The sequence below is a fragment of the Lissotriton vulgaris genome, chromosome 2_1 (assembly GCF_964263255.1).
Source record: "Lissotriton vulgaris chromosome 2_1, aLisVul1.2, whole genome shotgun sequence".
NCBI classification, from domain to species: domain Eukaryota; kingdom Metazoa; phylum Chordata; class Amphibia; order Caudata; family Salamandridae; genus Lissotriton; species Lissotriton vulgaris.
The window spans coordinates 1,846,562,419-1,846,588,088 of record NC_141687.1 but is presented as its reverse complement, the minus strand read 5'-3'; the positions used below and the strand labels follow the sequence as shown (position 1 = coordinate 1,846,588,088).

Sequence of the window (25,670 nt, the reverse complement as noted above, 5' to 3'; positions counted from 1 at the left end):
CTGATCATGGCCCAGGGGGTGGGGTGGCTAGGCATACAATAAGGGCAGTAAATGGTATCTCCTGGCTTAGGCGATGGCCTCGGACATGTGTGGTCAGCCGGACTCGGGGGAAGGGGTCATCAAAGGAGTGGTATTCAGGCCTGCGTGGACAATCGAGCGCGGAGGGAGGGCTCGTCAATAGAGGGGCATTCATGGAAGGGAAGGAGGTGCTGGTCAGGCGCGGCCGTGACTCTCAAGGACAAGGCTTTGCGGAAGAAGAGGGTTTATGACTTGTTCATGTGAGGAGAAGGAGGGGGGACGGGGTGCGTGCAGGACCAGAGCCGCGCAGAGAGGGAGAGAGAGAGAGAGAGAGATCTTACGACCTGTACATGGGGGAACAGGGGCAGCCAGATACAACTGGGGGGCCATGTCAGCTGAGGCGAAGGATGCTTCTTCGAGAGGGGAATGGAGAAGGCCTGGGTCAAGCAGGAGGGTTACCTTTCACATCAGGGTCGCGCAAAGGGAGCGGGTTTCATGGCCTATACATGAGAGAGGGGGTGCAAGATACGCGCAGGAGGGAAGCTGGGGAGTCTAATGGGTAAAAAGGGCCATGGTGCCTAGAATGGCCGTGCATATACACAGGGGTACGGGTTCTTACTGGCAGGGTGATATAGTCAATAATTTACAGTATCCATGGTGCCCACAGGGAGAGGAGTGGGAGAAGAAGTGAAATGAATGCTGTCTATGTACATCGAATTTGTCAGATTTCACAATACCAGATCGTTTTTTAATTTTTTGATCTGTTCAATGTCCTTTTTACTCCTTGTGAAACCATCTGTTTCATGTATACTTTCCAATATTTTTAGGCTGGGGTCTTCTCTCAAACAAAAGTGTCAACGCGTTTCAGCCCTCCTACTATGGGCCTCATCAGGACTTGGGCTAATGCAATAGTCTGTCTACAAAATCATACAAAAAGGTACCAATTACTGTATGTATTCATTACTATATGAATTCTAAGCCAGGGTTCCATATACACTATATACATCTTTCAACTATTTACCAAACCTTGGAGTGGTCAGGCTAACAAAGTATATCACCCCTCCTATTTATTACCAAAATACACCATATGTATCTATGAAAAAGGGAAGACCTATTCGTCTAGTTCCTTCACACAAGCCTATTAGTACACCAAGTGCTCAAAAAACCGAGTGCTCAAAAAACATAAAGAATTAGAAAGAACACCCTATATGTTATCAAGGTGCACACCGGTAAATTATACCTTTACTCCCAAATGTGCTAAAGAAATAGCCCAAAGCGAGATTGTGGTGCATATCCTTGTCCCAGTACTTACATTCTACTGATATCTCTGGGCTTTCCTACAAAAATTTGCGTGGTTGTAGCCCTTACAAAGCAACTCCGGCGTCCCAGCCAATCAATGGACCTACATAGATGACAATAAAGCGGCAGCATGTAAAAATGAAATCGACTCCCGCTGTCCGATGTAATGAACTGCCTCTCCTATTATAATCTGATCTAACCCCCTCTGTACTCACTTTCCGTCGGAGTCTTCTATTTAGACTCGTTTCTCCAAGTGCGGGGCAGCTACTGTGTCTCTCTTTCCTCCCGGCAGCCGGTCTAACAACCCGGAACCCGATTCTAAGCCGGTCACGTGATCCTACCACTAAGTAAGTCTCGGACACTAAAAAAGGACTCACGGACCCATTCACATAATAGAAAGCGAAGAAATCGACTGGAAAACGATATATCTATAATAAAATTGTTATATGAAAAAAAATATACTAAGCCATCCTTACTGATTTTATAGATTTGTAAATGTAGATGGAAAAAACAGCAATTTTATAAATCAAAGAGGGACAGATTAGCAAAGGGAATTCCTATAATTCAAGAGGGGGGTATAACACGTGTAACCTGGTAATAGGTCCAACTATCTGTTCTAAGGTGGAGGTGATATAGCCCATAGTCTGCCACTCCGCACAATCTTTCCACTTAAATTACAATATTCATCCATCACCTATATACAATTTCATATATTTTAATAGTATTATATTACAAATAGTAAAAAATACTTTCAACACATATTTCATAGACCTTTTGTCTCATTGATACATAAAGTACAACCTATATCTAGTGTGCAGACCTATAACGGTCAGAAATATTGCAAGTCATATTTACATAATTCAAATATTCCAGTGAGTGATCAAGTTAACACTCTATCTTTCAATCAAATTAATGCCCAAATTTCATCTCTGTCATTTAGCCCAGTGTTGGCCGTCTTGTATTTTTCAATCAACCTTGCCTCTAGTCTATCCAGCCTCATCTTTGTGTCATCTCGTTTACCCTTTCTTAGAACACATAGAACTGTCCAAATAATGTCATTTTCCGTATGTTGGTATGTTTCATAATGCTGTACCAATGGAGCTCCCTGCACTTTGCATTTCACCCTCGATTTGTGTTGCAGAATACGTTTCTTTATTGCTTGTGTTGTCTGGCCAATGTAAAATCTATTGCATGGGCATTTAATACAATATATTGTATTCATTGTGTTGCAGTTCGAAAAGCTCTTTTGATATTGTCTCTGTCCATTGATATCAATGTATTTGGTATCAGCTGTTTGATCACACGCCACACAATTGAGGCACCTATAGTGTCCTATCATAGGTGGCAAATTAAGTAATCCTCGTAAGTCAAGGGACCGAGATGGCAGGGACTTTTCTTTTCTGCTTGCTCTCACCAGACTCTGTCTAAGGTTCTTACCTTTTTTGAATGCAAAGAGGGGCTTTTTCATTCCCAGATGTTCAATGACTTTCCAATGTTTCTGAATGATTTTTTTGACCTTATTGGCCTTTGGGTCATAAGTAAGTACACATGTCAAAGGAGCATCTTTTTCTTTAATTTTTGGTACTAAAAGCGCCTCTCTTGGAGTGAACCAAGCTCTTTTAAGAGCTATTTTGACTAACCGTTTGGGGTAGCCTCTCGCTATTAGTTTATTCTTTAGATGTTCCACATTTTTAAAGTATTCATCCTTCTTACTGCAATTTCTCCTAACCCGGAGAAATTGTCCATAGGGCAAATTTTCTTTAAGTGCACGCGGATGACAGCTGGTGAAAAGTAACAGTGTGTTGCGGTCAGTACTCTTAGTGTATAGACTAACTTCTAGGAGGCCATTGTCAATTTCAATATTAACATCTAGAAAATTTAGTTTTTTTGGGTCATTAGTCATAGTAAAATTCAATTCTGAAGTTCGTGTGTTCAACCAATTATGGAAATCCTTTAATGATGTAGTGTCGCCTTGCCATATCATGAAGATATCATCAATATAGCGACACCAAAAATTTACCTTGATCTTAAAAGGATTGGTGTCGCTATATATCCACTTTTTTTCATATTCTGCCATAAATAGATTGGCAATTTCCGGGGAGAAACTACATCCCATTGCCACTCCTGAGACTTGTAAAAATAATTGACCTTTGTAATCAAAAAAGTTGTTTTTCAAGCAAATAGTTGCTAATGTAACTAAAAAATCCGTGGGTACCTGATGTGGTCATGGCCTCTGATCTAATACATGTTTCATCACTGCAATTGCTTCGTCTTGCGGAATATTCGTGTATAGTGATTCTATATCAAATGACACTAACAGTTGGTTATCACAGTCGAAAGGACGTCCCTCTGTCTTAGTTATAAAATCCATTGTGTCCCTTATGTAAGATTGGGTCTCTTTTACTAAAGGGATAAGGAAAACATCAATGTATTTGGCCAAAGGTTCCAACAATGAGCCACAGGCGGAAACAATAGGCCTACCCAGTGGATTAGTGGTGGACTTGTGTACTATGCAGCCACTCATCAGAGGAGATCCCTTCCCAACAGAAAAGGAACTCTATTAGTCTCCATCTAACGGGTGATGTGTGATAGGGGGACCAAAAGCAAGTCACTGCTTGGAGGTGGAGGCGCCCCTGCTGAAGCCGCCTCTACCGTTGTCCAAGTTGTTGCTACTAACTGCACGTGGTGTAGCTCTTCCTGTCTGGAGTCTTGAAAGGACTGCTGTTAGCAATGGTAACTTTGCACCTGACTGGTTGGAGTTGTCGTTTCTACAACTCTAAACTGCTGGCTCCAAAATGCAGATTACAGGATAATGTCAAGGAGAACATCCATTGACATGGCGGTCTTGGTGTCTTTCTTATGTTCTCTAGCATCTGATAACTGAAGAGAAGCTCTCAGTGAAAAGGAAGGTTGAGAAGGTACAGCTGAACGTCTGACCTGAACCTACAAGATGAGTTGCCATGCATGACGCTATAGAATACTTGTGTTGATCCCTTGAGGAAGTGATATCTGCTGCATCGAGAGAACAGCGGATTTTGGCATTAGAGGTAACTTTTCCCACCGCCACAATCTTTAGTCCCTCTTTCTTAAGGGTTTCTGGGAGGTGCTTTACCAGTTACTCTTTTTCATCCCATTGCTATCTATATTGTAATAGACGGCACATAGAATTGTCAATGCACCATGAGTTGCAGCCCCCAAAGTCACACGCTTGCTAGCTGCATCAATGCGCTTGCATTACCTTCTCTGGCAGAGTAGGTGTCAATTGCTACCTATGCTCAAGCGCTGAATAAATGATAAGGGAGACTGGGGAACCTGGCTGCAAATGAAGAGTAGGTCACAGGGTGAGACCTTGTCCACCCTGATCCCTGGGCATTACAAAATTAGCATTTACTGGCTCCTTGAAGTTGACTGAGGCGGTCTTCAACATGCTTTTAGCATGAAAAGGTCCTGCACAGTCCTTTCAGTTTTGGAAAGAGTCATTTACGAGGAAGTCACTGTCATCTTGAAGGATGTGGAGTGGAAGTCCACTTTGTGAAGCTGGGCAGTCCTCGGAAAGGCTGCATGGTCGGCGATAGGGCTGTCGACTGGAGATGGTTTAGCAGGGAAGGACTCAATTTCTTGGTCTTGTATCGTCGTCCGTGTAGATTTCCTAAGGGCTGTCCACCACCCTTGGCACTAGGGGTTCCTCATAGGGGTCTAGTAGCTCATAAGGGTTCCCTGGGTAAGGAAACTGTGGACTGACCTGTCAGGAGAGCCAAGAGATGGGGCCAACATGTTGTGGGGGGGCTGGAACTGGAGGAGAGTGCTGGGGAGTGAAAAGTTTGATTGGTGGCCGTGTGCCGCTCTCCATTCGTTTCTTGGGGTGCCTCAAAAGCCAGATCCTCCTCAAATGGGAACCTGTGTTTCTTAGGTATGTGTGTCAGCACATGTGCAGGCTCACCTGGTGGAGCTTTGGTGAGAATCCAGTGCCTAGGCAGATGAAGAGAATTCTTTATTTGACATCGGGAACCTCAGGCAGAGGGAGGAGAACAGGAGGCTCTCTTGTGTCTAACCTTGGCATCAACGGTGGTTTCAGCATGGATTTTGCAGCAGATACCAATATGAATCCCAGCTTCGAAGGAGGTTGCTTGAACTCTCAGACTGGAGGCCTCGGACAGGAGTTGCCTGCTAGTGTGGCTCGACACTTCTGGGTGGTAGCAAGTCAGGCATTGAGGCTTATTCTCGAGGTTAACCAGCAGTAGGTGTTTGAGCCAGATCAAAAGGTTGTTGCCTTTTTTTCCTTGACTCTGGACATGACGCCCAACTCCTACGTGAATGGTGCTCTGCCTCGACTTGGGCACGCTGATGGGGTTAAGGTGTCGTTATCTGGCCTCTGAGTGCCAGAGCTGCAGATTTGACCTGGTGTGACAGCCAGAAGGTTTGGGAGCCAGCGCCTGGGCTTTGTCGCACTCATCATCAGAGGTGTTGCAGGAGACAGTCTTGGGCTGGGTGTGCCATGTGCTACCAGAAGATCTGAGTGTGCTGCTTTTTCCTCTTCAACCTCAAAAGGGCCTCATGCCCTGATAATGTTGACGGTCTTAGACAACGGGTGCTACATCTTATAATGTGCCTAGGTTCTCTCTCTGTGATACCTAAGCGCCTTCTTGCATTGGAAGGTGGTGCGGAAAATGCAGGTGGGGTCATCATGTAAACTGCAGCAAACACAGTGCAGGTACGACCATGGGTATTTGGTGTTGCACTTCGGACAGAAATGGCAGGGTGTACTGTCCATATCCTCCGCTAGGCATTCTTCAATGATACAGCCTGTATTTCCCCAAAACTCGGCAACCGGTGGTCTGTGCAGGAGTTTAGGCCGTGTGGTACCGAAGGCCATCAATTGAGAGTCACCGAGAAAGTTGTTGTGTGGAGAAAGTCTGCTAGTTGACATTTGAATCATAGGTCTCGAAGTGTCAAAAAATTGCCCCAAAAAGTCGTCGAGAACACAGCGTTTTTGAGCTTGTACTCGAAAAGTCTGAACCAGATGGCGGAAGACAATCTGAAGGGGAAACCTGTGTCCTCATGCATCGTCGACTATGTGAGGAGTCACAAAAGGTTCTTCACTCTTGAGTTCTTCAAACAAAAACAAATTGCAACGTTCAACCCCAAGATCAGATGGCATAAATAAGCAGAGTATGCCCATCTACAGCCACACATGCTACAAAAATAATATTATTGGAATACGTCCGCCAGTGCACTGAAGAACATCCCACAAAATAATTGTAATTATGTTCACTGGAAATTTTTCATAACTGATTCTTGCTCACGACTAAAAGTGTATTCAGTCGGGCAACTAGATAGAGGAACCAGTGGTATTACTCTTGTTTTGATGATTTATGTTGGCTTAAACCTTCACCTGAAGAAGTGCTTGTCAGGCAGATGGTCTCCGAAATAGTGAAAGGAAAGGCACACCAAACTTATAATACCCCCACACTCCATCTGGAGGTGCTGGTATCCCATATTTATATAGGTACTTGCCGGTGGTGGAATAGGGATAATCTATAAATCCCACTTAAAATTATTTGCACTCCCCCAAAAGGGCATGGAAGCCGAAGCCATGAGCTTCAAAATTAAAGATAATAACAGTCTGATTTTCGCAGGTCTGCTTATCTATCGTCCCCCCGGCCCAAGAGCCCCGTTTATCAGAGCAATCCATACCTACTTAGAAACTACCTCGGACTCTATCACTTATACGATCTTGGGTGACTTCAACTTCCACTTAGAAGCAAATAACGACTCTGAAACAACTACACTAATGGATAATTTTCTTAGTTTTGGTATGACTCAATTAATCTCAAACCCCACTCACATTGCAGGGCATACCCTGGACGGCACCTTTACAAACACTAATCATATTAAAGTTACTTCATCTAAACCAGTTCCTTGGTCCGACCAGAATGCTATTTTATTTAATCTACAACTAAATACCTTGGTCAACCGACGGAGAGGTCTCACACAACCTGAAAAAATATGTCCTTGGAAAAAGATCGAACCCACTGTTATGGCTAACATACTTGCTAAGGATCCCCCGGTATTTGAGCATGGCAACACTGATAAAGGAGCACTCAAATACCATAACTGGATCAGTCATGCAGTTGATGAGCTGGCGCCAGTGGAAATAAAAAAACCTAGAAGACGATCCGCCACTGCGCAATGGTATTCCGCAGACGTGAAGCTAATAAAACTGAAATGACGGCGACTAGAGCGGTTGTGGTGTTCAGACTACAATCATCAAAACAAATTGGAATACACCAAAGCCCTGCACGAATATAAATTAGCAATAGTTCAGTCTAAATCAGCCTATTTTATAAAATAAAAATCAATCGGCCTCCAATACTGCTAGAGAACTATTTAAAACCGTCACCCATCTGACTAAGTCACCTCGCGATACTGTCTTTAGTCCCAACCAGAATATGGTGACAAGGATCGCTACCTTCTTTCAGCAGAAGGTTCAGGCAGTATATGATGACCTGAGTATTTCAGCAGTAGATTCACTTACTGACAACAGTACGACCGCCACACTATCTCATCCCAGTTTCTCCTGCTTCCCTCTGTTAGAGGAGACGCAGGTGGTGGACCTAATCACACAGATGAAATAAGGATCCCCGCTAGATCCCTGTCCACCGTATGTACTGCACATGATTCAAGAGACTGTTTCAGCTACCCTAACTCCCCTGTTAAACAAGGTCATCATTTCAGGGGATTTCCTTAGCAGCTGGAAGAAAGCATGTATCCGCCCCATCCTTAAGAAGGACACGCTGGACCCTACAGAACTCAAACATTATCGGCCCATATCCTGCTTGCCTCTTCCAGCCAAGATTCTGGAGAAAGCTATGAATAAATAAATGATGAGATATATAGACTCTAATAAACTATTAGACCCCTCACAACATGGTTTTCGACTGTGTCATTCAACTGAGTCCGCTCTGATCATGGCAACGGAAAACATTCGAAGGACAATGGATGAGGGTGGTAGAACAGCCCTGATCTTATTGGACCTTACAGCGGCGTTCGATACCGTAAATCATTCGGCCCTACTAAGCAGATTGAGAACCTAAGGCTTTGCAGGCACGGCTCTGACCCTTCTGACATCCTTCTTGGACTCCCGTACTCAGCAGGTACACTGGGAAGGCTTCCAATTGTATGAATTTTCCCTCCCAGGTGGGGTCCCCCAGGGCTCGGCATTGTCACCTACATTGTTTAACTTGTATGTCACTCCGCTGGCCGCCCTAATCCAATCTCATGGCCTACAATTAGTGTTGTACGCCGACGACACTCAAATTGTAGTGTCAGTATCTCAGTCTATTGATGCAACAGCAGAGCGTTTTAAGACATGCCTCATTTGCGTAAAAAATTGGATGAGTGGCAATTTTCTAAAATTAAACACGGCCAAGACAGAGATAATTGAGTTCGGCCAAAAACCTTCCGTTTGGAGCAACCTCTGGTGGCCTCCTGAGGCGGGCTCATGCCCTGTTCCTGTAGATAAGGTTAGGAATCTTGGCTTCATGCTAGATAAAGATCTTTCCTGTAAAGCGCAAATCAATCAGGTGACCTCCTCCTGTTTCTATACCATCAAGATTCTCAGGAAAGTCCTACCATACATCCCGTCAACATTAAAAAAGACGGTGATGGGTGCCCTGGTAATGTCCCGAGTGGACTATTGCAATTCACTCTACCTAGGCACAGGAGAAAAACAGCTGACCAAACTTCAGGCAAAATGCCGCAGCTAGGGTCCTACTTAACTTACCACGCTGTCATCCAACCTCTAAAGCGATTCGTGAACTTCACTGGCTGCCAGTTAGGCAGAGAATACAGTTCAAAGCCCTTTGCCTGGTCCACAAGTCCTTGTATGGCAAGGGACCTGATGACCTTACTAAACTTCTTCCTCGGTACTTGCCAGCTCGCACTCTGAGATCGGCCAACCAAGACTTACTATGTCAACCAAGAATAAAGAGAGCCCGATGGGGTGGAAAATCCTTTACCCACCAAGTCACCAGATTATGGAACTCTCTGCCCCCTGCACTGCGCTCACAAAAATCTAAAATGTGCTTTAGAAAGGCTTTACAAACTTGGCTTTTCTCTCTGTACTAAAGTTTCTCTCTTCGCTCTCTCTGTACCACAGCGCCAAGACGCCGCGGCATTCAAGCGCTTTATAAATATTCAGTCAGTCAGTCAGTCCGTACCTAGTGACTCTTGGTGATCCAGTTCTTTTGAAGGGATGAGTACCAATTCTTTCACAGTGATTGGTACCAGTTTACAAAGTCTTTTGGAGCCAAGCCAACATGTGATCAACGAGTTTGATCACATACAACACTGGATGAGAGAAAGCTTGTCCCTTGACGGAGAAAACTCCAAACTACTAATCCTGAGATGACTTCACAACGGTGTGTTACTCTTACAACGCATCTATTACAACGTAATGCTGTTACAACGCAGCTATTACATCGCAAATACCATTACAATGCATGCCATTACAACGCATGGCATTATATAGCAGATGCTATTACAACGCATACCATTACATCGTAAGTATTGGTAAGTATTTATTTTTATTTTTTTATTTAATATTTTATAATTGATTTAATTATTATTAATTTTAAAAAAATATTTATTTCGTTTTTAAATATTATAAATTAAATATATTATTTTAAGTAATTTTTTTAATAAGTATGAGTATAGGAGTATATGTTTTGGGGTACTGATGTATATGTTTTGGGGTGTTTGGGTATTTTTAGGTTTAAGGGCAGTGTTTGGGTTTTGGGGTACAGGGGTGTTTTTAGGTTTTAGGGCACGGTGTGGGTTTTGGGGTACAGGGGTGTTTTTAGGTTTTAGGGCAGGGTTTGGGTTTTGGGGTACAGGGGTGTTTTTAGGTTTTAGGGCAGGGTTTGGGTTTTGGGGTACAGGGGTGTTTTTAGGTTTTAGGGCAGGGTTTGGGTTTTGGGGTACAGGGGTGTTTCTATGTTTTAGGGTAGGGTTTGGGTTTTGGGGTACAGGGGTGTTTTTAGGTTTTAGGGCAGGGTTTGGTTTTTGGGGTACAGGGGTGTTTTTAGGTTTTAGGGCAGGGTTTGGGTTTTGGGGTACAGGGGTGTTTTTAGGTTTTAGGGCAGGGTTTGGGTTTTGGGGTACAGGGGTGTTTTTAGGTTTTAGGGCAGGGTTTGGGTTTTGGGGTACAGGGGTGTTTTTAGGTTTTAGGGCAGGGTTTGGGTTTTGGGGTACAGGGGTGTTTTTAGGTTTTAGGGCAGGGTTTGGGTTTTGGGGTCCAGGGGTGTTTTTAGGTTTTAGGGCAGGGTTTGGGTTTTGGGGTACAGGGGTGTTTTTAGGTTTTAGGGCAGGGTTTGGGTTTTGGGGTACAGGGGTGTTTTTAGGTTTTAGGGCAGGGTTTGGGTTTTGGGGTACAGGGGTGTTTTTAGGTTTTAGGGTAGGGTTTGGGTTTTGGGGTACAGGGGTGTTTTTAGGTTTTAGGGTAGGGTTTGGGTTTTGGGGTACAGGGGTGTTTTTAGGTTTTAGGGTAGGGTTTGTGTTTAGGGATAATTACATTATATTTACCATTTTAAAATTAATTAAAATATATTTATTAAATTAAATTAATTATTTTACACTAATTACATTTTTAAATTAAATTAATTAAATTAAATTATTAATTATTATTAATTTAATTTAATTTCATTATAATAAATATGTACTTTAAACTAATTACTTTTTTTATTAAATTAAATTAATTACTATTTTTAATAAAATTACATTTATTAAATAGATATTATTTATTTACTAGATATTTAATTAAATTAATTTAATGACAATTTTAAAATGTATTTTAATTAAATTATTTTAAATAAATTAATTACAATAAACTAAATAACATTTTTTTAAAAAGGTATACTTACCTATACTTACGATGTAATGCCATGCGTTGTAATAGCATTTGCGATGTAGTGCCATGCATTGTAATGACATGCATTGTAATGGTATTTGCGATGTAATAGCTGTGTTGTAACGGAACGCGTTGTAACACAACGCGTTGTACTGACACCAATCCCTTCACAACGCATCTCGCCCTTTGTCTTGGCTATCTAACCTAGAGCGTGACCAATTCACCACTCCAAAAGACCAAAATTCTGCATTCACCATAGATTCAGACCTTTCATTTCCTCATTAAATCAACACTGTTTATTGTTAAAGGATTTAACTTGCAATTCTTCAAACTGCCCATCATATATATGTCATGGGAAGATCAGAATACTGCAACATGTTCAACACTGGCCTCACAAAGGCCCTGATTAAAAATCTCTGAAACCTCCCAAATCAAGGTTCCAAGATGTGCCTTATCTAGCAAAGGTTGGGCTCTGCTATGCTAGTCCTGTAAGGAGTCAATTGGCCCTCCGTGGGGGTCGGGTTAGATTTCAAGACACTCTGCATTATAAATAAGGCCTATGGTAACAATACCAGTGCACTTTACATTCCTTCAATAAATATGTCTGCTTCCGCAAGACCTCATCCCACAACACCCATTCAAGCTACTAAAATGTGGGGGCGATCTTTGGGAGTATCAGAGTGCAAACCGTATAATTACCTCGAGCCACTATTCCGACTACCACTGATTCAAAAACCTTCTCAAAACTAAACTATTCCAGAATCTGTGTCTCTCTGTGTCTCTCTCTCTCTCTCTCTCCCTCTCTCTCCCTCCCTCCCTCTCCCTCTCCCTCCCTCTCCCTCTCTCCCTACCTCCCTCTCTCTCCCCCCTCCCCACTTCGGGCAATTCTCGATGAATCCGGAGACAGTACCACAACATATTGTATCCCCAAATTCAAAGATTGTTTTGCATGGATCACAAAACGTCAAAGCTGTCTTTCTTCAACCATCACCATGAGTTATGTGTGTGCCTGGTGTTTTCAAGTCTAAATGAACATTAAAAAGCATTTTGAAAGTGCTTCATTCACTGCTCAAACTTAAGTTAGGACATTTCCGGCCAATGGGCGTCCCCTAAGCACATCAATCGTACAGAGACGGTGTCGCAAGAAGTGACTGTAATAGCACAGAAACCCTTCCAAAGACATTTCATCCTCGTTGCTGCTAAAAGAAATACATAAAATCTACATGGTGAGCCATGTAGATTGTTCAAGGGGGAAAACTTTACTAAATCAACAATTAAATCAAACTAACACAGGAACATTAGAGCCATGGGCTATTCAGAGAAGACAGCAGTGAGACACTCACCTTGTACAGGATTTCGAGCTCAGACATAATCTGTCGCTGGAGTTCAACGGTGATATCTAATGGAATAACCTGAAAACATAGGACACACTGGTTTAGCAGAGGTCATATCTGACAGCCCACCATCAGTCAAATCAAAAAGAGATAACATTAAAATAAGAGAAAGACCAGCTAAGTGAAAGTCACTTTGGGAGCTGTTATCGAAGAGCAGTGCACTTACAGTGGAAAGCAGAACCTCAAACCTTTTTGAGAGAGACTTCAGATTCAGAGGTATGCTTATGGTTGCCATTGTATTCTAAGTCACTTTGGAATAAAAGTACTCTACAAGCATACATTGCCTGGATAGTAGCAAGCTCATACATTACCATTAAAAGACTGCATTCCATAATTTTATATAAATATGGGTGTTCTGATAGAGGTTGCACCTAGAAGAGGACAGAATGCAATTCTTTGTGGAGCGCTTTAATGCTTCATACCATGCTAATTCTGCTTCTGTGCAGCCTTCCTTTGTAATCTTCAAACCAACAAATTTACAAAGTCACTGGAAAACCTCATATGTTAAAGAAAACCTAATAGGAGAGGGTGGGGGAAATGCAGAGTATGAGTGGTGATAGCCCCATTTTAATATATGGAAGACAGAATGAGGGGAATATGGGATACAGACAAATCGCAATACATTATTTTCTGCAGAGTAAAAAAGTGCTCAGGGTGTTATGTTATGTTGGGTTGATTTGTATTTTTTAGGGTGAAAGGAGTTAGGTCCTTAGATAATGGGGAAGGCTGGACCTTGTAAATATTTTGACACAAAAAATTGCCACCCCACTTGTTCCGTTGGCCCTTAGTTAAAGGCAACACATCAACTTTAGTTGGATATGTTAGGTATATTTATTTACCTTTGTTTTCAAGTCTTTTTATGAAAAAAATCATGGATTCACATGACAGAGAAGGAACACTGCACGTGTAACATATATGTACATCAACTGAAATACAACATTTATCAAATGAAAAAATCACAAAGTGAAACATACATTGGCTATACACAACAAAACATCTATACCAGTTTCAAACTGTTCAAAAAAGGCAAGTCAGATTTTCAAGCCTCAATAACCATCAATGAATGAAATCTTAAGAACAGTATTGGACAAAGTCACATTTACAAGGAGATATCACAATGCACAAATGATGTGAATCAAAAGCTCTCAATGGTGATGCTTTTTATCTCCTTTCATGCCGACGCGTTTCGAACTCCAAACAGTAGTTATGGGTTCTCTTCAGGGCCTTGTCACTTCTGTCTGTATGTGTGTAAGAGAAAGGTAACAGTGTGTAATTGTAACTTCCTATGGCCTCATTGTATTATACTGCTACTGGTATCCCGCATTCAAATACCATTGTACCTTATTTGTAGCCGTAGTTATCCTATGGATGTTTGTGCATCTTTTGGAGCTGCAGTCTAAAGGAAATTAAAATCAAATTGTCATTTTCTAGTAAGGTTCAGAGCTAGCCCTACGATAACCTCTTGCCAAAACACTGCGAGACGTACCTTTCACTGTTTTGTGGTCCGTATATGGGCTCTCCCTATGGTGCGGTGAAGTTTTTGGACCTGGGGGGAAGGCGGGGATAGGATTACTATCGTTATGCTCATGTCGTAATTTCACTCGGTATAGTAGATTGTTGGAACAATCCTACCTTGTTCACGTGCACCGCGGGCTTAGGGAGCCGCTAACTCCATTATCAGCTGTCTGCGCTCGGGTTCCGTTTAAACGAATCCCGTGGTTAGTGCCGTAATATCCTTTCGTGTCACGCACTGTTAAGAAAGGGGAGAATGCATTTTTGTCCTTGTAGCGGGAAACATTCTTTCATCCCGATATCTCAAACCCTCTTTTGGCTCACCTCGTTCTTCGCGACTTGCTCTCGCTCAGACTCCGTTCACTATGGAAGGCGGCGGCCCGGTTACCTGGTAACTCAATCAACTACATATCCCAGAATACCCATGGTCCCGGAACTGTCTTTAGTTACCAGGTAACCGGGCCGCCGCCTTCCATAGTGAACGGAGTCTGAGCGAGAGCAAGTCGCGAAGAACGAGGTGAGCCAAAAGAGGGTTTGAGATATCGGGATGAAAGAATGTTTCCCGCTACAAGGACAAAAATGCATTCTCCCCTTTCTTAACAGTGCGTGACACGAAAGGATATTACGGGACTAACCACGGGATTCGTTTAAACAGAACCCGAGCGCAGACAGCTGATAATGGAGTTAGCGGCTCCCTAAGCCCGCGGTGCACGTGAACAAGGTAGGATTGTTCCAACAATCTACTATACCGAGTGAAATTACGACATGAGCATAACGATAGTAATCCTATCCCCGCCTTCCCCCCAGGTCCAAAAACTTCACCGCACCACAGGGAGAGCCCATATACGGACCACAAAACAGTGAAAGGTACGTCTCGCAGTGTTTTGGCAAGAGGTTATCGTAGGGCTAGCTCTGAACCTTACTAGAAAATGACAATTTGATTTTAATTTCCTTTAGACTGCAGCTCCAAAAGATGCACAAACATCCATAGGATAACTACGGCTACAAATAAGGTACAATGGTATTTGAATGCGGGATACCAGTAGCAGTATAATACAATGAGGCCATAGGAAGTTACAATTACACACTGTTACCTTTCTCTTACACACATACAGACAGAAGTGACAAGGCCCTGAAGAGAACCCATAACTACTGTTTGGAGTTCGAAACGCGTCGGCATGAAAGGAGATAAAAAGCATCACCATTGAGAGCTTTTGATTCACATCATTTGTGCATTGTGATATCTCCTTGTAAATGTGACTTTGTCCAATACTGTTCTTAAGATTTCATTCATTGATGGTTATTGAGGCTTGAAAATCTGACTTGCCTTTTTTGAACAGTTTGAAACTGGTATAGATGTTTTGTTGTGTATAGCCAATGTATGTTTCACTTTGTGATTTTTTCATTTGATAAATGTTGTATTTCAGTTGATGTACATATATGTTACACGTGCAGTGTTCCTTCTCTGTCATGTGAATCCATGATTTTTTTCATAAAAAGACTTGAAAACAAAGGTAAATAAATATACCTAACATATCCAACTAAAGTTGATGTGTTGCCTTTAACTAAGGGCCAACGGAACAAGTGGGGTGGCAATTTTTTGTGTCAAAAGGGTTGATTTGTATGGCGCGACTTCTCACCTGTGAGGGCATACAGCCGCTGAAGCAGGAATGTAAGTTGGGCGGAGCTCCTAGTTGAACAGCCACGTCTTCAGTTTCTCACAGAAGATTAGAAGCGAATGAGCGTTCCTGATGTGTTGGGGGAGTTTATTTAAGGTCAAGGCGGAGATGTAGCATATGCGAATGCAGGGGACACGTGCAAGGGCGAAAGAGGCTGAGCGAAGCTGTCTGGTTGGAAGGTAGAGTTGAAGTCGGTCGGTGAGGTATGCAGGTCTGGTGTTGTTGAGGCTTCGTATTCGTGGATGAGCAGATTGAATCGGCATTGTTTCTGGATGGGTAGGACAGAGTAGTTCAGTAAGGTTGTGGGTGATGTGAGCACTTCTGGGAACATCTAGAATGAGTCTGGAGGTAGTGTTTCGGATGGTCAGGAGATTTGAGTGAGCTGGCTGGAGATGCCGACGTTGAGCGCGTTTACCATAGTCGAGTCTTCTGGTTATGCGGGTCTGTGTGACAGTGTATCTCGCGTACCTGGAGAGCCATTTCAACATTTTGAGGAGCATTCTGAGAATAAGGAAGCAGAAAGTGGTCACTGCGTTCACCTGTTTATTCATTGTGAGTTTGTCGGCTAGGATTATACCGAGGTTTCTGGCGTGGTCTATGGGGGTGGGCGTTATTCTTCTTTCAGTCAGAAAAATTACCAAATAAAAGTGTAAACTACACTTATTTTAAAATAGTGAAATACGTTTTCTCAAACTAGGACAATATTGAAGGTATGAATCATAACTTAAAATGAAGTAAAAAAAGATATTTTATTACGTAATAATGCAACACTAACGACACTTCATTGAGTTTTGTGCGATTGCTGTTTAAATCTGCCATCGAATCTGCCATTCATCCTTATGAGGTCAGTAAAGTGTAAACCAATTTCGAATGGGTGATGTATTGAATTGTCACTGTGAAGGGGAGAGGATGAGGCATTACCGAGCTGCCAACTTTGGAACTGGGATACCTGGTTTTAGTCTTGGCATTGGCTCAACATCCTGTGATTCTGGGCAAATCACTTAATTTCACCGCGCCTAAAAAAAGAATGTGATCATATGTACTGTAACTTGTGCACATGTAAAGCGCTTCAATACCTTTGGGTTGAGACCACGCTACATAAAGCTGCAGAAAAATGGTACTTTGCAGTCAATGTGCTAGTCTCCCCAGTTCATCTGCACGGCTTCACAAGGGGTCTTAATAAATGTACAGGTCAATACTGTAAATACACTTGGAACAGTCCAACGGTGTAACTGACCATAACGGCAGTCAACTAAAGAGTAGGGGATTCACAGAGACGTGTATTTCAATCTCACAAAAAATGACCTTTCCGAATACTAAAGTTGCTTTCTTACATTACTGAAATATGCCCTGATAAATGATGATACAGTGGGGGTTTTGAGGCCAAACGTACCAACGATATTTGATCATTAAACCAGCACTAAACTATGCTGCTTTTAGATTACACAGATTAGCATATTCGTGTAAATGATATGCCTCATAAATGATTTATCTAGTAATCTTTTTTGCAGATTACAGGACGTGCTTATGCAGTGCGAAACTGAGAATTTGCCCACCTCAAGATGCTTCTTAGAAGAAAAAAATGAATTTTTTGCTGTTTTTACTCGGGTCTTTATACATTACTCATGATGTATTCTAGATTAGGACTGAATTCCATTTTGTATATAACAACTAGGTTGGACTGACAGAGCCAGACGGGCCAGCCTGACAGGTCAGTGTGGGCCAATTCTTTGGCTGTACATGGTCCGGTTTGGTGCTATGGTGGTCTGGTTTGGTAGCTGTGTGAGCCAGTGGTTTAAACACCTTGAATTTTCCAGGGGCCAAAAAGTATGGTCCGTGGTGTCACCAAGGGCTGCATTGATGCCAGCAGTGTGGGTGGCGGCAGGGTGGGGTGGGACTGGAAGGTGTATGTAGGAGTAAGTGAAACATGTACATGGTGTGCACAGTGAGTTAAGTTACTTGAGGGTTTCATTCCATACTGGCCTCTAAATTAAGCTGCTAGTAATTAGGAGTACTCAGAAATAGGCTCTTATGTGAGATAAAAAATCCATGGCAAAAGTACCCAAAAAGGTGTGCAATTCGTTGAGTTGGGCAGACACAAATAATCAACCTCCACCGCTAGACATGGAACAGTGGAAACGTTTTAGCCATGTCACTATGAGACTAGACATTTAATCCTGGCTTTACCACTTTAAATATGCTGGTTGTGAAATATGAATTTAAAGACTCGGCAGGTTCCACAACCCAGAGGCATATCTTTGGTGAGAATAGACAGGAAGTCTCACCCCTGGAGCCACTCACACCCTAGTTGTTATGTTATGTTAAGAGCAAGATGGAAACTTTGGGTCTACAGGGCATGTTTTTTTTTTAATAACCTCAGCCTCTCCTGGAGGCAAAATGTGCACTCTTGGGTAATCACTTTCTGAACATATTCTGCTCTAGACATCTTTATTGCTCGTTCACCTTCTGAACTCCTGTATGTGTTTTCAGGGGTGCTGGCGCACTCACTGCATCCGTACTTCCAGCGCCTATGCTTACTAGTAATCCTTTTCTCAGCATCAGAAGAGCGAACCTGAATCTTCTCTGTTTGGCCCTGGACTTGAGCCTTTCAGGCAGTGCTGGCCGCCACTAACAATGGGTGGTGGGGACGGGTGGTGGGGACGGGGGTCGTGGGTGGAGAGCGAGCGCGAGGGTAGGGGGACATGGTACCGGTTACTAATAATTTAAAAACGTACCTGCTGCTGCTGCCACCTCCCACGTTGTGTTGCTCCTGCAGGCCTCTTCCTGGGTCCCAGAAGCCCCTGGGACTGACTACCAGCCAATCCCTGTGCTGCACAGCAGCAACTGCTCTAAGCAGGCCGAAAAGACGCCCTGCTCAGACCAGGGAGGGTGTCGGGGTTTCTCTAGCCACGCTTCTAAATGCAGCTGGGCTGGAGAAACCTAACTGCACATGTGTGTTTTGGTCGGCCTGAGACGGCCGGCCAAACACACATGAGCACTTAGGGAGTGCACAAGCATTTCTCCCCCCCACCCATGCCCCCCCCTCCGCCCTGCCATGCACAAGCTGGCAAACGAAAAATAAAACGATGCTAGAGCATTGTTTTATTTTTCGTTTGCAGGCTCTGTGCCATGCAGTGGGGCGATGTTCCACCGCCATTGCGGAGGAGCCGGCACTGTTTTCAGGTACACAAAGGTCTCCACCCCGCAGGGGCAAAACTCAAATGAGCTGTCACAATGGGTTATGGTGATCTCTATTTGTCGCTAGTGATGACATGACATCTGCGACCATAACTCATACAAAGATCAACAGGTTTGTTATAAATAAAATACTTCAAAACACTTTATTTAAAATCTAACTGGGGGACCCACTGGCTTCCAGTGACTGCCACAGGCCAGCCCAAATGCATCGAACCCAGTGGTCGAAGTGGGTGGGATCGGCAGTGCACGGCGTGCCCCTACTTTTTTTATTTAATACTATCAGTTTCCCATCTTTTTAATTTAAAAAGTGCGTCCCAGGACAGCAGAAATAGCCATGGCCTATAGATAAGGCTCGGCCGTTTGTGGCTGTTTGGTAACGGGCAGGGTGGGCAGAAATGGACTCTGTTTCTTCCTTCTTGCCCACAGATGACAAGGCCAGTGTCCACTTCTCCTACTTTGCCACTGGCAGCTACCCCCTCTCTCCTTTTCTTCCTTTTCGTCCCTCTTTTCCTGTCTCTGTCTCGCTCCTCGCTTGCTGAAAACCGTGACTTCAAGCACCAGCTCTACGATTTCTTACCTCTCATTTCCTTCTTTCGTTCTCCTGTGAAATGGATCCAAAAAAGAAGAAACAGTTTTGCTACAAATGTCGAACTTTTCTGCATTTTTTTTATTCCAAGTGCAGCCTCAGGACTGAGAGAAAAAAAAGGCTAAAAAATACGAAAAATAAATAAATAACTAAATAAAGCAAGACAGAGTGGTCGCCAAGTGGCCAGATTGGTTTTATTCACACCAAAATTAATTATCAACAGGGCTTTAAGTGGGCCAGGTCCTTCCGGTGCTCAGCACCAGCTGTTTTTAAAAGCATGTGCTGAGATGGGTTCCTAGCAGGCTCTCAATTTTTGCCCACGCTAGGAAGGTGAAAAAAAATCTTAATTCTGCAGCAGTACCACCCTCCTATGTAACTTCAAAGAGATACGTTATAATTCTTTCAGTCTCACCATTTCAGTGCTGAAGCATTTTCAATGTTATATACAATAAAGCCGTAGTGGTTGCTTAGTTGTCTTAAGAAACTAACAACCATTGATAAAGCCAAAACTCCTGGCTTGTTGTAGGTGAAATTTTACTTGTTGTATTTTATATCTGGTTGCAAAGACAGCAGCAGCAAAATACCTGTCGGGTGGCGCAGATTTTTAGCTTATGTGTTGTTAAGCCACGCCCTTATTTACATCTGCCACACTCCTTTGAGAGACACCCCCCAGTTTTTTCACCCCACTTAAAGCCCTGATTATCGCCACTTTATAGAGTTGGCCAGTGAAGCGCTACTTTTGTTTTCTCATCTTTTTTTGAACAGCATTGCTTCCCCCAGGTGGGGAAGTGCACCATTTCTGGAGATACTGCACTACCTGGTTATTGTGTGGAGTGGAAAACCTTTAATGTGAACCTTAATATCTGTTTTGCTTATTTTGGTTTTTAAATGTGGACTGTGGCTCTGTGTTCATGGAGGTGGTCTTTTTAAACCATACTACTTACGTTTTGTAAGGTTAGAAGTAATGAACATTGAAACGGGTTCCTTCCGGGTCCTGTAGTCATTTTCTTAACTTTTCAGACAAAAACACTCATTGAATTCTGAATAATGAGTGTACAAGGGTTACGGTAACCATGTTATTCCTGTTTACATTTCACATACTTTACTTAATCTTGCATTCCATGTGAGCGTCTGCTTTTTATAGGATGTCACTTTTTTTCTCAGGCAGCATATTACTCTTGTCTAGTGCATAATTTGAATTGAGTCACAACCAGGGGTTTATAGCAGGGCACAACTGGGTTGTAACTGAAGGCAGTGTGAGTTTATCTCTGTGGCATGTTCAGTAGGGGAGAGGATGTTGCACTATGGTCACCGCTGCCGAAAATGGAGCTGGAGAACCAGGTTCAGCCTTCATGACCAGTCCACCAGACCACTCTCCTGAGTGAGCACATTCCCTTGCTAGACCTTGGAAGGCCTTATAGAACTTAGAAGCCCTGGTGTCTTAGCACCAGCAGGTGGACCCTAGTGGTGTCAAGTGTGGGTTAACCTTGAAGGTCTGTCTACCACAATCCATACTTAGGTTACCCACCAGTCGGGCTGGCAGGCCTATGAAGCAGCACACCCTAGAGCAACAGTGACTCTGTCACTAAGGTCAGAGGACCCTTGAGACCAATTCTCCTCACCCATTGGTACCTCCATGGGCCTTGTTTCAGCAGTGGGGGTGCAACTCATCAGGGATCGGCAATACTGAATTTGCAAGCACACCAAACTATGTTCCTAAGCTTTACAGTCTCTCTGCTCCATGCAGAAGGACTTTTAACACGTGCTGCCTGCTTTGGGGCCACCAGAATTATGCAGCAACAGAGGACAAAATGATGTCACAGTGTTGACTAAATTATGCAGCAAAAAAAGGCTGTAGCGTAATGCTGTACATTTTCTGATACATTATTATTTTGACATTTGTACACATACTCTGCAAAGATTTTGCCTCATTAGTACCAGTGTAACATACAAATGCAGCAGTGAGAAAAGTAACCAGTCAACCTTCGGAAAGGGTCCTACACTTTGCAGCAACACAAGTCACATTTTTTGTAACTTTTTATCCATTTGAGCAACAAACAATTTTTTTGTTAAAATTTTCGGATGATGTATTATGTGGCAAATATGGCAGAGCCATAATTATGTGGAAACATTGGTAAATTAGGATAGTTTGCCATTCATGTTTGAACGGCTGTTGCGGAAAAAAGGAGGAGCAGTGCTAATGACAAATGGCTTGTGATTCCACTTTCAAGCTTATTTGGTACATTCTGGGATTGGAAACGTATCCCACTTGTTGAATGTATTTTAAAGGCAATAACTCATATTAAACCTTAAATAGACAAGTGTATCTATTGGTTGAATTAAACAAGGTCATAAGCTGTAACTGGCCATTGAAATGCCAAACAAATACTAATAATTGGGTTGGTGCACCAGTGAGAGGTACCAGACCTGATACAATGTTGGCAGCCTACTCAGCAAACCCCAAAATACAAGACTGTATTCTCTACTGATGACGGTTAATAAACCAGAAACACGGGTCTAGAGATCAGCACTGTCTGCGCCAACCTTGGCGAAACACTCAAAAATATCAGAGCGAGCTACAATGCCAGGGGCGCACCTTGCCTGAGAGGTCAGCAGTGTGCTCCTACATCCTGTTGTCTAATAATTGGGATGTTTTTCTCTTTTCTGGCCACACCTCTGACTCCGCCCACCGACGCAATCCTCAGGCTATTCCCGCCATCTGATTCTCCGCCCACAGTTCATCAAACACCTGTGCCCAGGCTCAGGACAAAAACACAGACTCTGAATAAAGAGACTAAGCAAAGGCAATAGATGACACGGTAGAGGGAGGGAAGCCCCGCCTTCACCTCCTGTTCCACAGACGATGAAAGGCGTTACACGCCGTAGGAGGTGATGGAGGTGGGGGGAGGCTCATTCAAACATACATTTTACTGCTCTCATATCCTTTGTGAAAAGATAGCAAACTGTCACAATCGAGAGGCGGCTGTGGCGTTATTTATGAGTAGGTTGTAACTGTAATTCAGACCTGCCAGGAACAAAACACTGAAACAAGGTGGGCCGATCAACAGCGATTTAGCCTCACATTAGTCATCGTGAAATGAAACAATGAGGAACAAATTAATTTGTTCCTGGAGCATCCCAACACTTCGAGCGTGAAGGGCAGTCGGAGCCTGCATCAGACTCAGTGTGAGGTGAAAATGGAGGTTATAAGTGGGTTCAGGGAGGGCTGTCACGAAGAGGTGAGGCCTAGCCGGGGCGATCCACACGCGAGCTGCTAGGGGCGCCCACCGCCAAACGCAGCCGGCACTCCATCAAGCAGGACGCGGGGTGATTAAAAAGTGTCTCCAGCTATTTTATATATTAATATGCGCAGGCGGGGGGCTAATGTTTTTAAAATTGTACTGTCGGCGCACGAGATGCTCGATAAAAGCAAGGAAGGCGCGCATGCGTGGAACGTTTCTCCTTAAATTAGAAGAGTAGACAACGTGCCATGATGCCACAGAACAATAGCCACCGGGCTGAATCGACGGGGACGTGGCACGGACAACCGGTCTATGGTGTGACATCCTACCAGATGGTGTACTTGTAAATTTGCACGGCGTGTTGAGCGTTTGCGTAACAAAGCTGTGTTGAATAAATGTGCATATTATATCGCTGATCCCAGTTCCATCAGGCCAGTCTTGTTACCAAATTGAACCTTTCCTATTTCGGTCCACCCGCCTCATTCCACAGGCACGCACACAGCCATGCGCTCTCCTGAAAAGGATGAGGGCGCCTCATTTAATTACTGATCAGAGTTGGACCACCAACCAATTAGAAAAGAAAGGTAGCATGCACATGTTTTATTTTTAGGCGTGGGTGTAGGGTGTGGGTGGGGGGATAACACAGGGCATGGGTGGGGGAAAGCAAAACAGAGGACGTGGGTAAGGGGGAAGTGTTGTGCACCGTGGGGAAGCAACACGGGCACAGGAGAGAAATGTGAAGCAAGAAAGAAATGTGAAGCATTGGCCGTAGAGAGACAAAGGGGCTAGAGAGAGGAATACGGGTTGGGGTAAAAGCATATGTGCAAGAAAGCAACACAGAGGAAAGAAGCATACAAGGACGAGCCCAACAGACGAGGTAGGGGAGATGTACACAGGTGGGGAGGGACGGAGCGCGGCAGAAGGTGGAATAACAGTACATAATGGAGAAAGATGGAAAACACATGTTCTCTTGTGGAGTGCTTGAACAAAAAGAACAAGCATTTGCAATGCAATAGGAAATGTAATGTAAATGTTTTTAACTTATGTGTTTTGGAGTGAAGTGGATGTATGTGATGGCAATTTTGTGGGAAAATATAGTAGCAAATGATGAAACTTTTTATTTAGGTCCTGGGGAAGGAGGTAAATACTGAGCAGTTACTCATGGCAGGTACCGTTGCTTATCAATAGTATTTCTGGTTTTAAGAATATTTATTTTCACTTGGACGATGGAGTTATTTTGTAACTGTCTCTTTTGAACGGTGCTAATAGCGAGTAGCCAAGGCTTACTTCAAGAGGTGGTTAAGAGCCTGGAACTTAAATACAGTATTGCACAATAAACAAACTTGATAAGCTAAATATCAGGGCAATGATCTATTTTAAAGGGGCTTGATTTATAAAAAGGGGTTATGGAATTAAACCTTAAAAATTAGTTTCAGAATGCATAATCCCCGCTGTTCTGATGTGTCTTGAATGCAAACTGTTGCTGCATGCCCAAGTATTGTGACCTCTGTGAATAACCTAATGGGTCAACTTTTGAAAGTTTACAATTTGAAATGTTTTTAGTTCGGCTTCCTTTTGTTGGCTCTGCGATCAATCCGTTCCTTTGTCTTTTGCCTCTCCTTTTTTGCCTTCCAATTTTAGAATACAAAAAATAAACTCTGGTTTTGAACTGGATGCTTTTTTGTAATCACTTCCTCTTGTATCTCTCCTCTGGTCTCTGAATCTATTCACTCGCATCACTTGATACTAATTCAACATTTTTATGGTGAATCTCTAGCATGAAATGTTTCGGACGAGGTATATGGAAATATTCTTGTAATCATGCAAGATCATTTTTGAATGTTCTTAATTTTCTATTGGTAATTTTTGAGAAGTGATTGTAGGTCTTCTATTTATGTTAATAGTGTTTTCATAGAGGGTGCTATCTGGTTGCACAGAACGGGTGGTGGTGGACACACAAGCCTTAGGGCAAGTGACCAAGTTTCCCATTTTCGTTTAATTTACTGGTGCCATGGGAGAGTTGATCTAACCAAGATTATGGAGGGTGTGGCTATAAAAAGGCCTCTGCCCTGCTCTATGGTGTCTGTCAGCCGCACTTAACAAATGGGTGCGAAGGACTCTGCTAAGATTCTTGTAAGCTGGTAGGGAGTTACATAGAGTATGTACCAGCTGATTTGAGCACTGCATCCCGAGTCTCAAATCTATTTTCAACTGTCCGCTACTCAATCCCTTTCCCGCTACAACTTTGGATGGCCACAATAATTTATGAGGGTATCCTAGGCCTTCAAGAATGGATACAGATGCATCATACTGTAGTGTTCACCCCAATATTGTTTGACTTACACATAGTACATCCCCTCAGCCCCAATAGGAAACATACCCTTTTCACAGAAAATGAAAACTGGCAGGTGTCTCTCACCACCAGCTCAAGTGAAGTATGCTCTACAAGATAACAAGGGTGTGCATTTCCAGTTAGTCATCCTAAAATCAAATTGTGAACAATTGCATAGGGAAGCTGCACATTTAGGTAGACATGCCCAAGTGAGAAGATTTGGAGACCGAGACCCAACCAAAAATAACAGAGTGCTAGTATAAGAGATGGCCAAGGAGAAACAATGACCTGTACTGAAGAAATGATTGATGTATTTACATACTACTATACACAGCAATTTACAGTGCAGGCACAGACCACACTGGAACAAATCACTGAATACCTGAATGAGACTATGATGGCTCGGGTACAGGGGCTAATAAACTAACAATGAATGACCGTTTTACTGGGGAAGAAAGGCATGATGCCATAGATGTTTTAGACAATGGTAATACTGCAGAATT

At 43.1% G+C, this 25,670-nt stretch overlaps 1 protein-coding gene across 2 annotated transcripts in view; it reads right to left on the bottom strand.

Annotated features, from left to right (window-relative positions):
- The window catches only part of MAP2K5 (mitogen-activated protein kinase kinase 5), a 1,222,966-nt gene that overhangs the window by 553,687 nt on the left and 643,609 nt on the right, over nt 1–25,670 (bottom strand). For both annotated transcript variants that reach the window (XM_086958013.1, XM_086958012.1), the window contains exon 10: nt 12,568–12,636. In XM_086958013.1, coding sequence (XP_086814139.1) covers nt 12,568–12,636 — 69 coding nt within the window. The remainder of the gene's footprint in view (nt 1–12,567; nt 12,637–25,670) is intronic.